This window comes from Girardinichthys multiradiatus, chromosome 18 (genome assembly GCF_021462225.1).
Source record: "Girardinichthys multiradiatus isolate DD_20200921_A chromosome 18, DD_fGirMul_XY1, whole genome shotgun sequence".
NCBI lineage: Eukaryota > Metazoa > Chordata > Actinopteri > Cyprinodontiformes > Goodeidae > Girardinichthys > Girardinichthys multiradiatus.
Window position 1 is genome coordinate 17,315,558 of NC_061810.1, and position 15,541 is coordinate 17,331,098.

At 40.0% G+C, this 15,541-nt stretch overlaps 3 protein-coding genes across 3 annotated transcripts; 2 read left to right on the plus strand and 1 right to left on the minus strand.

Moving 5' to 3' along the window:
* Positions 1–1,081: 1,081 nt before the first annotated feature.
* slc37a4a (solute carrier family 37 member 4a) lies at positions 1,082–7,614 on the plus strand. The gene is made up of 8 exons (XM_047392284.1): positions 1,082–1,255; positions 1,370–1,602; positions 3,505–3,748; positions 4,002–4,160; positions 4,262–4,347; positions 5,209–5,322; positions 5,440–5,578; positions 7,090–7,614. Exons 1-8 carry the CDS (start codon positions 1,108–1,110, stop codon positions 7,254–7,256), a joined length of 1,290 nt encoding a protein of 429 aa, XP_047248240.1. The 5' UTR covers positions 1,082–1,107; the 3' UTR covers positions 7,257–7,614.
* A 131-nt stretch (positions 7,615–7,745) lies between these two features.
* Positions 7,746–10,538, minus strand: trappc4 (trafficking protein particle complex subunit 4). The gene is made up of 5 exons (XM_047392285.1): positions 10,323–10,538; positions 10,049–10,223; positions 9,042–9,145; positions 8,114–8,240; positions 7,746–8,019 (listed from the first exon to the last, which is right to left on the minus strand). The coding sequence occupies exons 1-5, from the start codon at positions 10,495–10,497 to the stop codon at positions 7,941–7,943; spliced, it is 660 nt and encodes a 219-aa protein (XP_047248241.1). The 5' UTR covers positions 10,498–10,538; the 3' UTR covers positions 7,746–7,940.
* Positions 10,539–10,773: 235 nt separating this feature from the next.
* On the plus strand, positions 10,774–14,049 carry rps25 (ribosomal protein S25). Its single transcript, XM_047392286.1, has 5 exons — positions 10,774–10,839; positions 12,323–12,412; positions 12,488–12,671; positions 13,805–13,906; positions 13,981–14,049. The coding sequence occupies exons 1-4, from the start codon at positions 10,837–10,839 to the stop codon at positions 13,900–13,902; spliced, it is 375 nt and encodes a 124-aa protein (XP_047248242.1). The 5' UTR covers positions 10,774–10,836; the 3' UTR covers positions 13,903–13,906; positions 13,981–14,049.
* Positions 14,050–15,541: the final 1,492 nt, after the last annotated feature.

Genomic DNA, 15,541 nt, shown 5'->3' on the forward strand with positions numbered 1-15,541 from the left:
TGTTTTTGTCGCCCCCTGCTGGTCCGAGAAAGACAGCGTAGAGGTTTATTATTGGTTACGGTGATAACGCTTTATTTTAAATGTTAAAATAATACAGGCAAAATGAAACAACCAAAAGATCCGTTATAGAAAACTATACTAATAAAGTTTTTTCAAAAGGCGAAAGAAGAAACATAGTCTTATAAGTACTTGTTTTATGCCGTCTATGGATAAAAAAACTTATTTAATAAATCACATTCCTAAATAATTATTTGATAGATTGTATTTCTGTTAGATTGTGGCCTCGGCATCAAACGGCACGATAAATATAAGGAGAAGCTGAAAAGCAACTTTTACACATAAATGACTCCAGGGCTCCTCCTTCGTTGTTGTCTTATTGGCTCTTAGGTGCTGGCCGGCGCCATTTGACCCACATAATACATCTCCTTTCAGCCTTGACGTGAACAAATCAGGACAAAGTAATAGTGAACTGTGCACTATTTTCTATACAGCACACTGGATCTCTAAAAAGGCTAGCCTTAAAGCCATTTAAAGGTACTTTGAACATGATGTGCTTTTTTTATTTAAATTGTTAACAATCAGAAGAGCATTGATCCTAAGTGTGTTTGCCTTTAACTTATCTCTAGTATATCACACTGGATGTGGACTGAGGGTTCCCAGAGCAAAACAATCACTCACATGGATGGGAGCATCCCCCTGCTGTGCTGGGACTATTGGACTCTGGTAAATTATTACACACTCCAGTCTGAGGACTCCTTCAATAACACTGTCACATGGACAAACAGCATCAGAGGACAAGGGCAACAGGTTTCCTAACAGGACTTTGCACGCCATATGCAGAGTTGATGTCTCATTCAGGTTTCCTGTCCTGACCAGCATGCTGGGTGACAGCCCAGAGTCAATCCGCCTCAGGCTAGAGAAGTTGACCATTAACCTCACCGCACCGATTGCAAACAGCTCCTTGTTGAAGCAGCTGCTCCTGGACCCTGGATCCCCAAGCAAAGTGCACTGTCACAGGCACCACAGGTCTGTGAAAAGGCAGCAGTTTGATCCTCTCTTAGGATCCTTTGTTTTTTCTCAGATTCTGCAAGGACCGAAACTGCAACCATGGCTATCGCAGATTATGGATACTACAGAGCCACAATATTCCTGGCCATGTTTGTGGGCTACACGCTGTATTACTTTAACAGAAAGACTTTCTCCTTTGTGATGCCTTCTGTAATGCAAGAAATTAAGCTGGATAAGGATGACCTGGGTATGAGACTCTGTTTTCTATAAAGGTTACTTGCATGCATTTTTATGTCACAACTTTGTGGCTTTTATGGAACTGGGCATTGCTGCTCTATCTATTCACTATTTCTCTGTTCAGGCATGATCACCAGCAGTCAGTCCTTGGCCTATGCTATCAGTAAGTTCATCAGTGGCGTGCTTTCAGACCAGATCAGCGCCCGGTGGCTGTTCTCCATTGGTCTGTTTGTGGTGGGAGGCATCAACGTGGTCTTCTCCTGGTCTTCGACTGTGGCCGTGTTCTCTGCTTTGTGGTTTATTAACGGCCTCGGGCAGGGCCTGGGCTGGCCTCCATGCGGCAGAGTGCTCCGTAAGGTACACGGCAGCATCCCAGGAAATCAAAGCAAACATGTTTGATTTACTGAAGATGTTTATTTTCCCACCACTATATTACACATATACACAACACCAATCTGCCACACAAAGATACAAGAAAGAACAGCTTATCAGAATACAATTAACACATACATGTGTAACACATATTAACACATATAGAAAGGTTAGTACTAAAGTTCTACTTCAGGTGCTGTGCATTAAAACTCTCAAATTATAAATTTGACCAAGATAGGCATGGCATGCCTTTATGTCCACAATTAATATAAATCTTGACAACAATCAGAAAGCTTTAGGAGCGTGTTAGGGACATTGTGATGGTGGAAAAGGAAGACTAGAGAACAAATGCAAGTTAAGCGTAATTAAAATAAACAGTCATTGTCAATAGTAATATCGCAACGTCATGGTTGCCTATTGTCATGCACTCCAAGTTTAAAATACAAGTATAGTGATATCTTCATCTTGTTTTGCTAAAACAGCCTTAAAAGCAGGATGATGCAGTCAATCAATGTTGAGCAACAAGGCAGCAGAATATCTGTAAAACTAAGTGCATTGTTTTGTAGCATTTAAAAACCTAAGAGGCCAATGGTTCTCAAACCTTCTTTTACAAATACTACCTCAGTTAATACTCCAAGTACCACTATGCTGACGAAGATGCTAAAACAGTACTCCAACAGGAATTTGATTTTTGCAGTTTTGTGTGTTTTGTCATACAAACAAAAAAAAAAAAAAACATGATGTTATTTTTTGGATAAATAGAAAGGCCACCTAAGGTCAGAGTTTCAGCTGTCTCAACCCTGACCTTAAAACTCCAACATGGCTGCCATGCATTTAATACTTCTGACAATTTGTATGTAATTAAAATTTAAACACTGGTGCTGCACGATATTAGGAAAACATATGATTTTGCGATAATGTTGAGAAACGTCATAATTACCATGTGACTTGCAATAAATCAATAAATACTTAATTGGGCAGAGTGAAAGTATTTCTTCTTTGAGTTCATTGTAAACGCAGGGCCCGGTTAGAGAGTAATCTGTCCATCTGCTTGAAAAATTTAATTCATTATTTCCATCTGAACAACATTTTTCCTCATTCATGCTTTCACAGTATTTTCTGCTGCAATTCTCTTCTTAGCAGCTTCTGTCCAAAGCAAATATCAGTGTCCTACAAGAAAGTATCTTCTTAGCTCCTTCTGCTTTGTATTTACTATGTAAATTGTCTTTTCAAAAATGTCTTCTGTGTAGGACAAAACGCAGCCCAGGTACCACCAGTGGTACCCTGAACCACAGTTTGGGAATCAGAGCAAGAAGCTGTCAACATCCCATAGGCAAAAGAAGTACTAGTACCCATACTCATTGTTACGTATGGGTACTAGCTGGTGGTCAAGCAAAAAATAATTGTCAGAAATAAAAGTATCAGTTATAAGGATCAGGATGTGCTGGATATGATTGGGTTATAATCACTGATATAGGACAAATATTCAGGAAAATCAGAAAGTCAAAAATATGGGACATTTTGAGTCACAGGACAAGGGATTGAACATCACTGCTAAGAGTTCATGATGTTTTGCATTCTAACAAGGTTCCCAGGGGCTTAGGAAGAGAAACATGCCCACACCATCACGCATCCACCACTGTACTTAACAGTGGGGATGAGGTGTTTTTCCACATTTTAATCCTTTGTATCATATCAGAGATTTCTTTTGGCCTCCCTTACCATTCAGCTCACTGCTTTTTTTACTTCATAAAAAATGTTTGTCTTTACCAGGAGTGGCAAAATATTGTGTAGGTTTTTGTACTTGTTCACTAAATGTCATTATTCCTTCCTTTTTGTATACTGAACACAGCGTCCTGACACTTTATTTTTATTTTTTTTTTGCAGTGGTTTGAGCCGTCTCAGTTCGGGACATGGTGGGCAGTTCTCTCCTGCAGCATGAACCTGGCCGGCAGCCTGGGCCCCATCATTGCCACGGTGCTGTCTCAGACGTACAGCTGGAGGACGATATTGTCCGTCTCCGGGATGATTTGCGTGGCCGTCTCTTTTGCGTGCCTGCTGGTGATCAAGAACGAGCCCAAGGATGTGGGGCTGCCTAACATAGAGGCGAAGGCCAAGAAAGGCAAAGGAGGTGAGTCTGATGCTGAGTGAGCATTTAGAAACAAGTTTCAGACGGACTCAATTGTTTCGACACAGGCTTGTCTTAGATAACTGGCTGTCTGTGGTGTCAAATGGGTCTGTTGTCGTACAGCATGTGTTTGTAGTGCTGTGACTAAAGGTCGGTAACTGGGTGGACTTTACTCATTGGTCTTTACTCATACCTCTGGATGAATATCTCATGGACGTACCTAGCAGTGGGTTTTATCCATTTACTTTCTCCTCAGGCACTTCCAGAGATGACAGCACCCTCTCTGAGTTTCTGCTGTCGCCCTACCTGTGGCTGCTATCTGTGTCCTACCTGGTGGTGTTTGGGGTGAAGACGGCCTGCACCGACTGGGGGCAGCTGTTCCTCATCCAAGACAAGGGCCAATCCACGCTGATGGGTACTGAGGACAAATAGGGCAGACAGACACCTCCAGGGTGTGTAGAGAAATGGGCTGAGAGTTCGGTATATGACATCTGGTTCGGTTTTCTTTTTTCACAGGTAGCTCATACATGAGCGCCCTGGAGGTTGGAGGCTTGCTGGGCAGCCTGGCAGCAGGTTATATCTCTGACAAGGCTGTCGCCAAAGTAAGGCTGATTGAATTTTGTCTTCTTCTGCTTAAAAAATGACAAAAAGTTGCTTCTTACAGGCTGCAGAGTTAAAATACATTCTTAATAACCTCAGAGGAAAAAATATTGATACATAAAAGGCATACCAACAAATTACAGCCAAAGTACAAATGTTAGTTTCAAATCAAATCAGCTTATCATTTCATTGTTGACCAAAGAGCACACAACTAAACCACACAGCATTGATCTTCAATGAACTTATTGATGAATGAATGTACATCATTTTTATGCATAACATTAAAACAAATTTTTTTTTTACACATGCACTGCTTCGTAGTTGGTGCATATTAAAACCATTAATAGCAGGTAAAACTGGACTAAAACCCATATATATTACAACTCTGCCTAAATAATAAAAAAAATAATTCAAAGATGGATATTAGAAAATAAAAATAATAAAAAATGTTGCAGTATATTTAGCAATAATGTAAAATATATCATCTTAGCAGCAGTTTAGGATTTCAACAGCTTCAGGTGGAAAGCTACTGAAACGGATCCCGGACAGAAGGTCTGGAAACTCCGTAGACACGTTCAGCTCCTCTCACTGTCCTCTGCAGGGCCTTCTTTGTCTGCCATATTGCAGCTGGAGTGCCGCGTCAGGATGTGACATGTTGAAAAACAAACTTGCATATACACTCATTTTATAGAACATGAACGATTTTAACATATAGCAGCTCCTCTTCAGGAATCCCGTAAATGCAAGCATTTATTAGGCTGAAAGGGCTCAACGTTTTTACTCTAAGACTTTACTCAAGATTTTTGTGACCCTAGCATGCTTTACATATTCTTTCCTGTTATTTTGTCTCTGTTTTTATACAGCAAGGGATGAGAATCTACGGCCATCCCCGTCACTTCATCCTAATCTGTATGATGGCTGGAATGTTTGTGTCCATGTACCTGTTCAGAGTCACAGTGGCTGCTGACAGCTCAAAGGTAACACTGAGATCTTAATGGATAGAACCTAATCACCGTAAGCATTCAATGGTTGTAGTAATTCACAAAGGAGGCTGGGCAATCACCCATCATGAAAGCATCTCTTTGTACCTTCAGGTTTGGATACTCATCTTGGGCGCCGCTTTTGGCTTCTCCTCATATGGACCAATAGCATTGTTTGGAATTTTAGCCAATGAAAGTGCTCCTTCCAACTACTGTGGGACGTCACATGCCATAGTTGCCCTGATGGCCAATAGTAAGTGTACAATGTTCTGCAGAAGTATTTATTCCTCTTGAACTTTTCAAGATTGCAGCCACAACCCTCAGGAAAGTTTATGCGACAAACCAACAAAAAGTAACTGACATCCCAACAGTGTGGCGTGCATTTGTGAACAGGCCCCTTTACTTTGATACCCCTAAACACAGGGCTTCTGCAAGTTTCAGCAAGCTAAATAGAAGATGTTTTAGGACATTTACGATTTTAATTTAGGAACTAAATGAATGATTAAAAAAAACAAAAAACAATTAAATTACGTTAACCTATAATTACCTTTATTAAATGCATAAGCTATTCATGCTGTTAAATATTACTTTGCCCACTCAAATTTGTGTTTTTTCAGCTCTGGTGACTCTGGTTTACACCTAAGCTACCTAACTTCCGACACTTTCCTACAGTAACAACTTCTAGTCAACTATTGAAACCCTCGTTTTCAAGGCCCGCCTCATTAAAGTATACACTTTTCCCACGTTGAAGGAGCTGGTAGTCAATAACATTAAACGAACATCTGAACTTTAGTTTCCTAACCATACAATAAGACATTTCCAGGAGTTAGATTCTTTCACAGGCTGGATGGGAATGTTGAATGTCTGGAGGGATTTTCCTTTTCATAGGGTTTACTGCTCTCATGCATTTTGGGGTTTGCCAAATCTTGGTCTGCTTGCAAGTTTGTAAAGCCTACATTCAAGATGATCAAAGTTCAGCAAGTCTTTGCAGAAATTAAGTAAATTAAATCCTGTGCAACCAGATGCCTTTAAAGGTTACGTAGGCAGTAGACTCTATCTGTGAGTGATGTAATCTCAGTGCAAATCTAGCTGTTCTGTGAAGGCCTCAGAAGTTTGCTGGAGAAAATTAGTGAACAAACGTGATGACCCAATAAATAGGCACACTGGTCATGGAGAAAGTTAAAGCAGACTTCAAACAATGCTATTATGTATGGGACATAGCAAACATGTATGTTGCATGCTCTCGTCAGATGAGACCAAAATTAAACCTTTAGTTTTTGGCAGAAAATCACCCCGAACATACCATCCCTATAGTGAAGCATGGTTTTGGCAGCAGTATGCTGTGGGAAAGCCTGACTTGAGTTTGAGACATTTTCTCAGTGATTTCTTAAGAATTCTGTCTCTTAAGCGTGCAAAGCCGGAAGACTTGCAGCTATAATCACATCGAAATGTTAAACCAAGACTTCAGACGGCTGAATACAAATGCCTGCCACACTTTTGAGATTTTCTTATTTGTAAAATCTTTCAAAAAACATATAACTTATTCTGTTCAGCTTGCAATTATGCACGGCTCTGTGCTCCATTACCTAAAATCCCTTTACAATAGATTAAAGGTTGTAACAATAAGAAAATGTGGAAAAACCTCAAGAGGTGGGGATTTATTGCATGCACTGTGTTGACGTTTATGTCTGGTGATAGAACTAGATATCACCATTAGATAAAAGGTGTTTAACACGATGTTCATCCATTGTCTTTCCCCTTTAGTTGGCGGCTTCCTGTCTGGATTGCCGTTCAGCACGATTGCCAAGCACCATGGCTGGGAAACGGGTTTCTGGGTAGCAGAGATTACCTGCTTGGTCACCACTATTGGATACTTTCTGCTGCGCAACGTCCGAACCAAGATGGGACCCGTGCCCAAGAAGGCAGACTAACATGACACCTCAACTCCTCCAACCACAGATGTCGCTGTGTTTTTCAGATATTTTTATACTGCAGTACTTCTGGAATCAGTCCTACAGGACATTTAAATAGATTACATTCATATATATATTCTTGTTTTTTTACATGTGCTTGTTGCTTCTTGCTATGCAATACTTAAGATTGTTTTAACACCAGGTTAGCAAATCTAAATGCTGTTTCATATAATGAAATTTTCAAGTGGATTCATTTTCTATTCAGACTATAGCTGTACTCCATAACAGGATCCAAACTGTACATTTGTTAAAAACTTGTGGCAATGACCAATCATACATGGAAAGTGCAATAGCTACTAAAAGACCTTTGTAAGAACTGTGTGTGTGGTCTCCATTAAGAAACAATGTAATGACTGCTGTCATTTTCACAGCGAAAACTACAAGAGGCGAAATCTACAATAATCCACAGTAAACCCACATGCAGACAGAAACAACTGAACATTTGCATAGTGTTGAGGATTTATTTTGCCAAGTATTTACAAAGCATTATGTATATACAGCTTGAATTAGAAACCTGGGGAAAAAAATCAGTTTCACACAGATGTTATGATGATAAAATTTAAAAATGCACTTGTTTCCTTCCAGTCGGAGATGTATTTCCTATACGCATGCCATGATGAGGAATTATTTCCACTCTGTGGTTTAGGACCCAGCTCCAAAGTTTCCAGCTTTCTCTGCAACCTCCAGTGCACTTTTCAGATTCTGATCAAACAGTTCACACCTGCATCCAAACACAGGGTAAATAAATGATGTAACCACTTGGTGCAAACGAGTACTGAGCTGAAGGAAACACAATCTTGTTACTGTGCAGGTACCTGATGGGCATTTCCAGGGAGTAGAACGGGTTCTTGAGGGCAAAGTCTGAGTAGATCTCGTAAATCTTTTTCAACAGTGCGTCGATGCCAGATTGTCGAGGGTCTGCCAGCACTATAAACTTTATCCCTGGAAGGGCAAAGATGGAACAGCGGAGCAGTGACAGTGAGCTTTGATAGGTATGACACAAAGCTGGCGCAGAACAACTTGTCTCACCACAAAACATTCAAGGAACAAACCACGGGTCCAGTTTCAGAGTACTAGGATGGTGCTCTTACTGTAGGCGCTGCTCAGCGGCTAGAAAAGCTGAATGTATGAACTCTTTGCTGCATCTACCACACAGTGAACTATCGTGCGAAAACACATTCTGTGTGAAGTACTGTGCAAAATTCAGCAGCCACCTCACATTCTGTTTAATGAGCTTAAAAGCAGACAGATGCTTCAGGGCCATGTCATATTATTACCCGGTGCAACAGGAAGTCATGACTAAAAGTTCCTAAAACATTCTGATCAGCCTAATAATTTCATGTAATTATGAAGCCACTGATAATTTGGCTAAAAACTAATAAAAAAAAAAAAAGGAGCTCAAGTTAAAAGTCAGATTTTTCTTCTTTCCTTGAGCATTTGCTGGTTTTCATTTATTTATGATCCGGTAACATCCAAAAACATGCCCCTCTGAAGGCCTACAAAACAGTTCCTAAACAGTACTTCAAGGAATCACTAAACAGTTTTCCAAAGACAGTTCAGACATTAATGAAGATAATTGCCTTATAAGTTCAATAAATTTGTTTGCGCGTTTAAAAACAGTCACTTCTTTCCAGTTTTTCTCGTATTATCTGGCAACAAGTGGGGAAGGACGTCCGGATAGTGGTGCATATTAATATTAATATAACAGAAACAGTGCCAACTAGTGTTGTACGAGGTACCAACCTGTAAGAGTCTGAAAACAGTGGAGTTTGAACACATCTGTTTCCAGCATCTCGATGCCTGAACTGCCGACTTCAGGAGACAACTGTGAACCTATGGCAAATAACCTGCGGAGAAATCCCACATGGAGGCAGGTGAGTTTAAACATCAGAGGCAGATTTCATTGTACTTAACTTTCAAACTAAGGTAACAAATGTAAAAAAACAAACCAAAACCACACATTTCTTTCACCCTCTGATCACACATAAGAGGGAAAACAATGATTCATTTGAAAGAATAGCTCTTAGTCCTACGGGTTATATAAATGCAGGGTAAAAACATAGGAAAACTTTAATTTAAAAAAATTACAATCCAAGAGAAAAAAACTAATAAGATACACTTCATATGGACATACACACTAGAGTTATTACACTGAATCAATGTTCTACAAAAACTTGAGTCAATCCTTTCGCAGGACCCCTTTTCACTGCAGCAGGTCAGGTGCAAGTCAATCTCTCTACCAACATTGTACATCTAGAGATAGGATTTATTACCCATCTTTATCAAAACAGCTCAAACTCAGTCAGATTGGATGTTGAGCATCTGTGGACTGGACCAGTCCTGTTGGACTTAGGTCAGAACTTTGACAGGGTCGTTCAAACACATGAAGTTTGCTTGAATCTTAACCTTTCCACAGTAGCTTTGGCTGCATGTTTACAGCCGTCGTTCTGCTGGAAGGTGAATCTCCGCTTCTGTTCTCAACTCTGACCAGCTTCCCTGTCTCTGTTAGAGAAAAGCTTCTCTAAAGTATGGTGGTGCCACCATATTTCCCCGTGAGGGTGGTGCATTCAAGGTGGGAGACAGCACAGACCCCATGCATGACACTGTTGCAGCACTGGACAGCTCCTTCAGTTACAGACTGCTGCATCCTAAATTTTGTCTCACTTGACCTCAGCTCTGACCTGAGCTAGAAATGATGGCATGTTGCACATGACAGCACCAAGCAACCCTGCCGTCCCAGAGTGACTTACGAGTGAAACATGGAGGCTAGCATCAGCTTCTCGTTAGAGCTAAGGCGAGCCCGTCCAAACCGGATCGACACCGGATAATTAGCTGGGTCCTTTAAGTATTCAAGGATATCCCTTCCATCGGCTGTGTTTTTTCCGAGTACATCAACTCCATTGATGGACAGTAAAGCGTGTCCCACTGAAAGACAACAACTCCGGTTACAAATAAAACTGCTGCACAAACGTCACATGGACTGATGAAGGCTTCATTGGGCTGGGGTGGTACCGCTCACATTACCTTTAATTCCGTCCCGCTGTCCAAACGATACGATGACTTTCTCATCATGATGTTTTAGCACCAGGTCTAAAGGGTGGCTGAAGGTCTTCTCCACATCAGTTCTCGGCACATAGTTGTCATACTGATAAATTAATCCCCCAGCTTTATTCACGACATAAACACTGAAAATCACCATCTTTGCAAGTTCCTGCTTCCTGCCACTTGTCGTGTGACGTCAACGCGTAGTCAGGGTTACGAGAAATGGTTATTATCATTTATTTTATTGCATGTATTATTTATCTGCGCTTGATCTAAGGGAAATGATTGCCTCGGTCATCTTAAACGTACTATTTTTTTATCTCTACTGAAGTGTAGGACGATAAAACAAAATGATAAAAAAAAAAAAAAAAGACTACAAAAACACGAGAAAACTCAGGCTCCCAGAATTCCTTCTATCTCTTCCGAATATACGGGTTGTCTAAGGGACTGTTGCACGGGTAGACTTCCTTTCGCTCCGACATCTTGACGAGGAAACATGGTGAGGCTACAGATTACACGTTTTATTTGGGAAAATTAAACGTTTTTGTGATTTTATTGTGTTTGTTTGGGCCTCGAATTATTCGGAATAGCTCCCTGGGTCAATGCATGTTTCTTGCTTCGTTAAAAGCGGGAGAGGGACTTTTATAATCGTTATAGTTTACTCACTCAGCAGCGGGCTAGCTAGTAGTTTGCTCACCCTACCATGCTTTCAGCTGCTCTGGCCGACAGAAAACAAGCTGCAATAGGTTTACACCAATCCCGGCTCTTACGTGAAAAAAAAAAAAAAAGTCACGACCTTTTAGTTAAAGCAATGTTTAGGAGACGTAACTGGAAGAAGACAGGTTTCGTGATGATCTAGTCTAAAGTCAAGGCCGTAACACCAGATTCTGTGAGCCATCACATTTCTGCTGTGATCGAGATGTTCAACAGTCGCCAATGTACATCTTAATCTCGCATAAAGCTTCTCTGACGCAGGTCTCGGATGGGAAGATGCCATTTTTTCAATCCTTTTGCTTTCTTAGACCTGATTGAAATCATGTTCTTATAAACGAGCTTCCTCATTGTGTTCAGAAGTCCTTTCGGCGTGCAGATAAATCTGTTAATTTATGACATTATTATCATATGCATGTACATTGTCTTCATGTTGACATGTGAAATTTAGACATTTGGCTATGAAGAGCTGTTGGTACAGATTGCTTTCTTGATCAATGAGCCATGTTTACGTCCTATTTGTATTACCAGTGCCCCATGAAAACCCTGTTCTTTTTCCAAACTCCGTTTTACTTTTTTAAATCCCACGTTTTCCAAGTTAAACTTATAAAGCATTCAAGTAAGCCATTTAAGTCAAGATTAAGGTGTACAGTTTTAACAGCCTAATAAAACAAACCCAAATATATTGGAATTTGCCAGATCAATGTTAATAAAGCTCTCCAAACTCTTGCCAGATTTTTATAAATATTTATGTAAAGGGAAAAAAATGAAAGCTTGATCTACCTAAGTTCATATCTTTGGGTTATTCGTGTTCATACAAAGTTCAGGCTATATTTCATGATATAACATGGCCGACCGTAACATTGTGCCTAAATCCCCTTAAAACACTCATTGATGACGATCAGGTTGCTGCTCTTGTTTTCGTGACTGGCTGGGATTTTATCCTCGCAGGAGAGGCTTTTCTGTTCTGACACAAAATCAACTGGGCTTTAAAAATCTGCCATGTGTTGTAATTACACCTTACCTAAACACAGGTAGCACTATCACTTATTTCTAAATGATTGTCTGATTCAGCACAAACGGATTTAAAAAGTCATCAGGAAGCACATGCCGATTCTGGTGGCAATCACTGCATACTGGACTCATTGATAATTTGTCTCCTGCTTGATAAATGTAAGTTCTTAAAGAAATCCTAAAGCCCTACACACATAGCTGTAGGGTGAGGGTGACGTTAGTGTGAAGTCCATTAATTTGATGCTCTTTGTTTCCAGCCTCCTAAGCAGGACAAGAAAAAGGATGCTGGGAAGTCCAAGAAGGACAAGGACCCAGTCAACAAGTCTGGAGGCAAAGCCAAGAAGAAGGTGGGCAGTGGTCAGCTTTCACTGAAATCTCTTCTAAATGTTCCTCTCTAACCTAATCTCTTTGCTCCTGAGCAGAAGTGGTCCAAGGGAAAAGTGAGGGACAAGCTCAACAACTTGGTCCTCTTCGACAAGGCAACCTACGACAAGTTGTACAAAGAAGTTCCTAACTACAAGCTCATCACGCCCGCTGTTGTGTCGGAAAGGCTGAAGATCCGTGGCTCCCTCGCCAGGAACGCCCTCCAGGAACTGCTCGCCAAAGGTAAACCCCACCTCCTCAATTCAGGGCGCCATTTGGAACAAACAGGACCGCATCTGAAGGGGTAAAGGCATCTTCTCCTGAAACTTGCGTATTGCCTTTTTTAGGCAGTTAAAATCAAAATGTTCTGTCACTTCACCTACAAGCTCCTTCAAGGAAAGTCTAATGAGATTTAGTTGGAAACAGATGTTCATAGTACGTTAAAACCGCACACAGTGCTGTATGCCAAGTCCACTATTAAGTTTGGTAACTAGTCAAATGCCAAGTTGATGGGTAAATCTGCATTGCTGAAGTTATTCAGTAAGTTAAATATAATTGTGAAGTCATTAGGATAACTTGTTTTTTTGTTTACATTTTTGTAGTTCTTGTTTGCTTTGAACCTCAGTAATAATGGGTTGAAATGTCTTAAATGTAACTTTTTGAAACCTTGTTCTGAGCCGGATTTTCTTGATTATGAGCAGGATTTATATCCTTAATGTGAGGCACAGGGATGAGGCTGGCGCCGAGTTCACTGAAAGGCAATAAAAGCTCTTAAAAACAAAAATAGTATGGGTCAACTTGAAGTAAGGCTGTTTCATGTCTGGATCTTATCCATCATCTTCTAAATGACCTTTTTTCCTTGGAGACAATTTGGCCTCTTTAAAAATAATATAGAACGCTTGACAGAAACAGATTTTGCACAGGAAGTCATTTTAAAATGTATATTAAGGTGTCGTTACATCACACTTCTTGTCTCTAATAGTTTTTTCTGAACTCTAGTAAGAGCTGCAGTCATAACCAGCATATCATTTGTGTCATTGAATATGCATCTGCCTTCTCTTTTAATGATGTGCATATTTAGCTTTTTACACCAGAGAAATATTGGTCACACTGACCTGCCATGAGCAGCTGTATGGGTCATTCAATTCAGACACTTTAAAGCTTCAGGGTCTCGCTGACCGAAGCAGCTCTTGGATCTGCTGCTCAGTGAAGTGCAGCCTGTGTGGATATTTGATCTTAATCTGTCAGCTGTCGCTGCTTTGCAACCCAGACATTTTCATACTTCATTGTTCTCCGTTGTTGTGCGTGTTGACTGCAGAGGGAACATAACAGTATAAATGAGAACGTTCTTAAGATTTTCCTGTTTTGTCCTGTAGGCATGATCAAACTGGTGTCCAAACACAGAGCTCAGCTGATTTACACGCGTAACACCAAGGGTGGAGATGAGGAGGCAGCAGCAGCAGAGAAAGCATAATCAGGTACTTCTACACAGATCTTCTTATGCAGCGTGTTTTGGTGTCTATTCTAACCTGCTTTCTTTTTTCCTTTCCAGGTTCTCCTACATGTTTCCTGTGAGCTGTTTGTTATGAATGGTGTAATAAAATTGTAAAGACAAAACACAGTTTTTTGCCATTAGTGTTTCTATAAACTTAATTTGTCAGTTCTCTCTGTTGCAAAACTTACATAATTAGTCTCTCATTCATCCAAGCAAACCACACATTTACATGTTTGTATGTCCTTAAGCTGTGGGTAATAATGCTTTCCTGTTCTCAGGTTGGCAACTAAAAGGTCAAATAGTGACTTGTTTGCTTGCTTTAACATGCATTAAAAGTAATGCAGGAATGAAAGAGTTAACAGTTTCAGTTAGAAACTGAGGGATGAGAGGCTCCTTTAATCGGACAGCATTGATGAATGTTATGCTTGGCAAACATGATGTTCTAAAGGAAACGGATAAACGATTACATTCATTTTTTTTTTTTTTTTTTTTGCTTTTACCATCTAAATGATTTGTATGAGATATTTGGTTCAGCATTTAAAACTTTCGAGATATTCTACTGTAGTCTCAAAAGGGATTTGTGTTGCCTCTACTAATCCTGTTTAATCCAAGTTAATGGAACCTAGTTTTCAGTTGTGAACATTATACAAATTTAAGATTTTTAACCCATTTATGATTTAATATATACCCAGTTTGACCATTTAAAATCAGTTCGCTTTAGATGTTTATGGTTTGTTGAGAAACGCATGAAAAGAAAGAAAGGTTGGCTCAGGGCAAGTGATGAGCAGGACTAAAATGATGGATCAAGTTAACCCTCCCTTTGTCACCCCTGAGCGACAACCAAACAAACCGTAGGGTTTACGCCTCTAACATATATGCAACATCCATCAGATCCTCCGACTTTCAGTCTGTAAAGAAAAACACAAAGCTGTCTGCCCAACACAATTGTTTTTTTTTAACATTCAGAGGGGGTCTCTGAAGTGTACAGACCCTCAGAGAAAGCCAGATTTTTGTCATGTGAAATCATTTCTCTGCCCTTTTATACACTTTTGTAATTCAAGTTAAAATATTAGGAATATAACAAACTGGTTGCATATGTGGTCAAAGCCCCTAAACCAATTATTCATTGAGGCATTTTTTTAATTGAGCATTCGTTGTTGCGTTCAAACCTGTCATCAGTTACAGTGAGTATGATGAACTAAACATAAAAGTTCAGTAGGATATTCACGGCCATTCATATTACTTACCGGTACATAATACTCGGAGCTAGAAAGCAGTCATTTCAAAACATCGACTTGAGAGTAAAAATGTATTTGGTGACAAAGACTAATTGTAATGTAGGATTTTAAATTTTTTTCCAGAAAAGGGAAAATTCCGGAATTTTTGAATAAAAAGTGAGTAGTGATAAGATTTTTACAAAATCCGGTGTGAGAAACAAATTTTCTCTTCTTAAGGCTTTGAAACCAACACCTACAGTGGGTAACAATTATATGTTTGAGCAGTGCAAATTATTGCCAGCAACATGGTATACTGTACAATAAATATGTACAGGTCTCCTAAATGGCTCAGCTGAAAGAAAATAACATTAGAACAATGCAGGTTAAGTGCATAAGCAGGT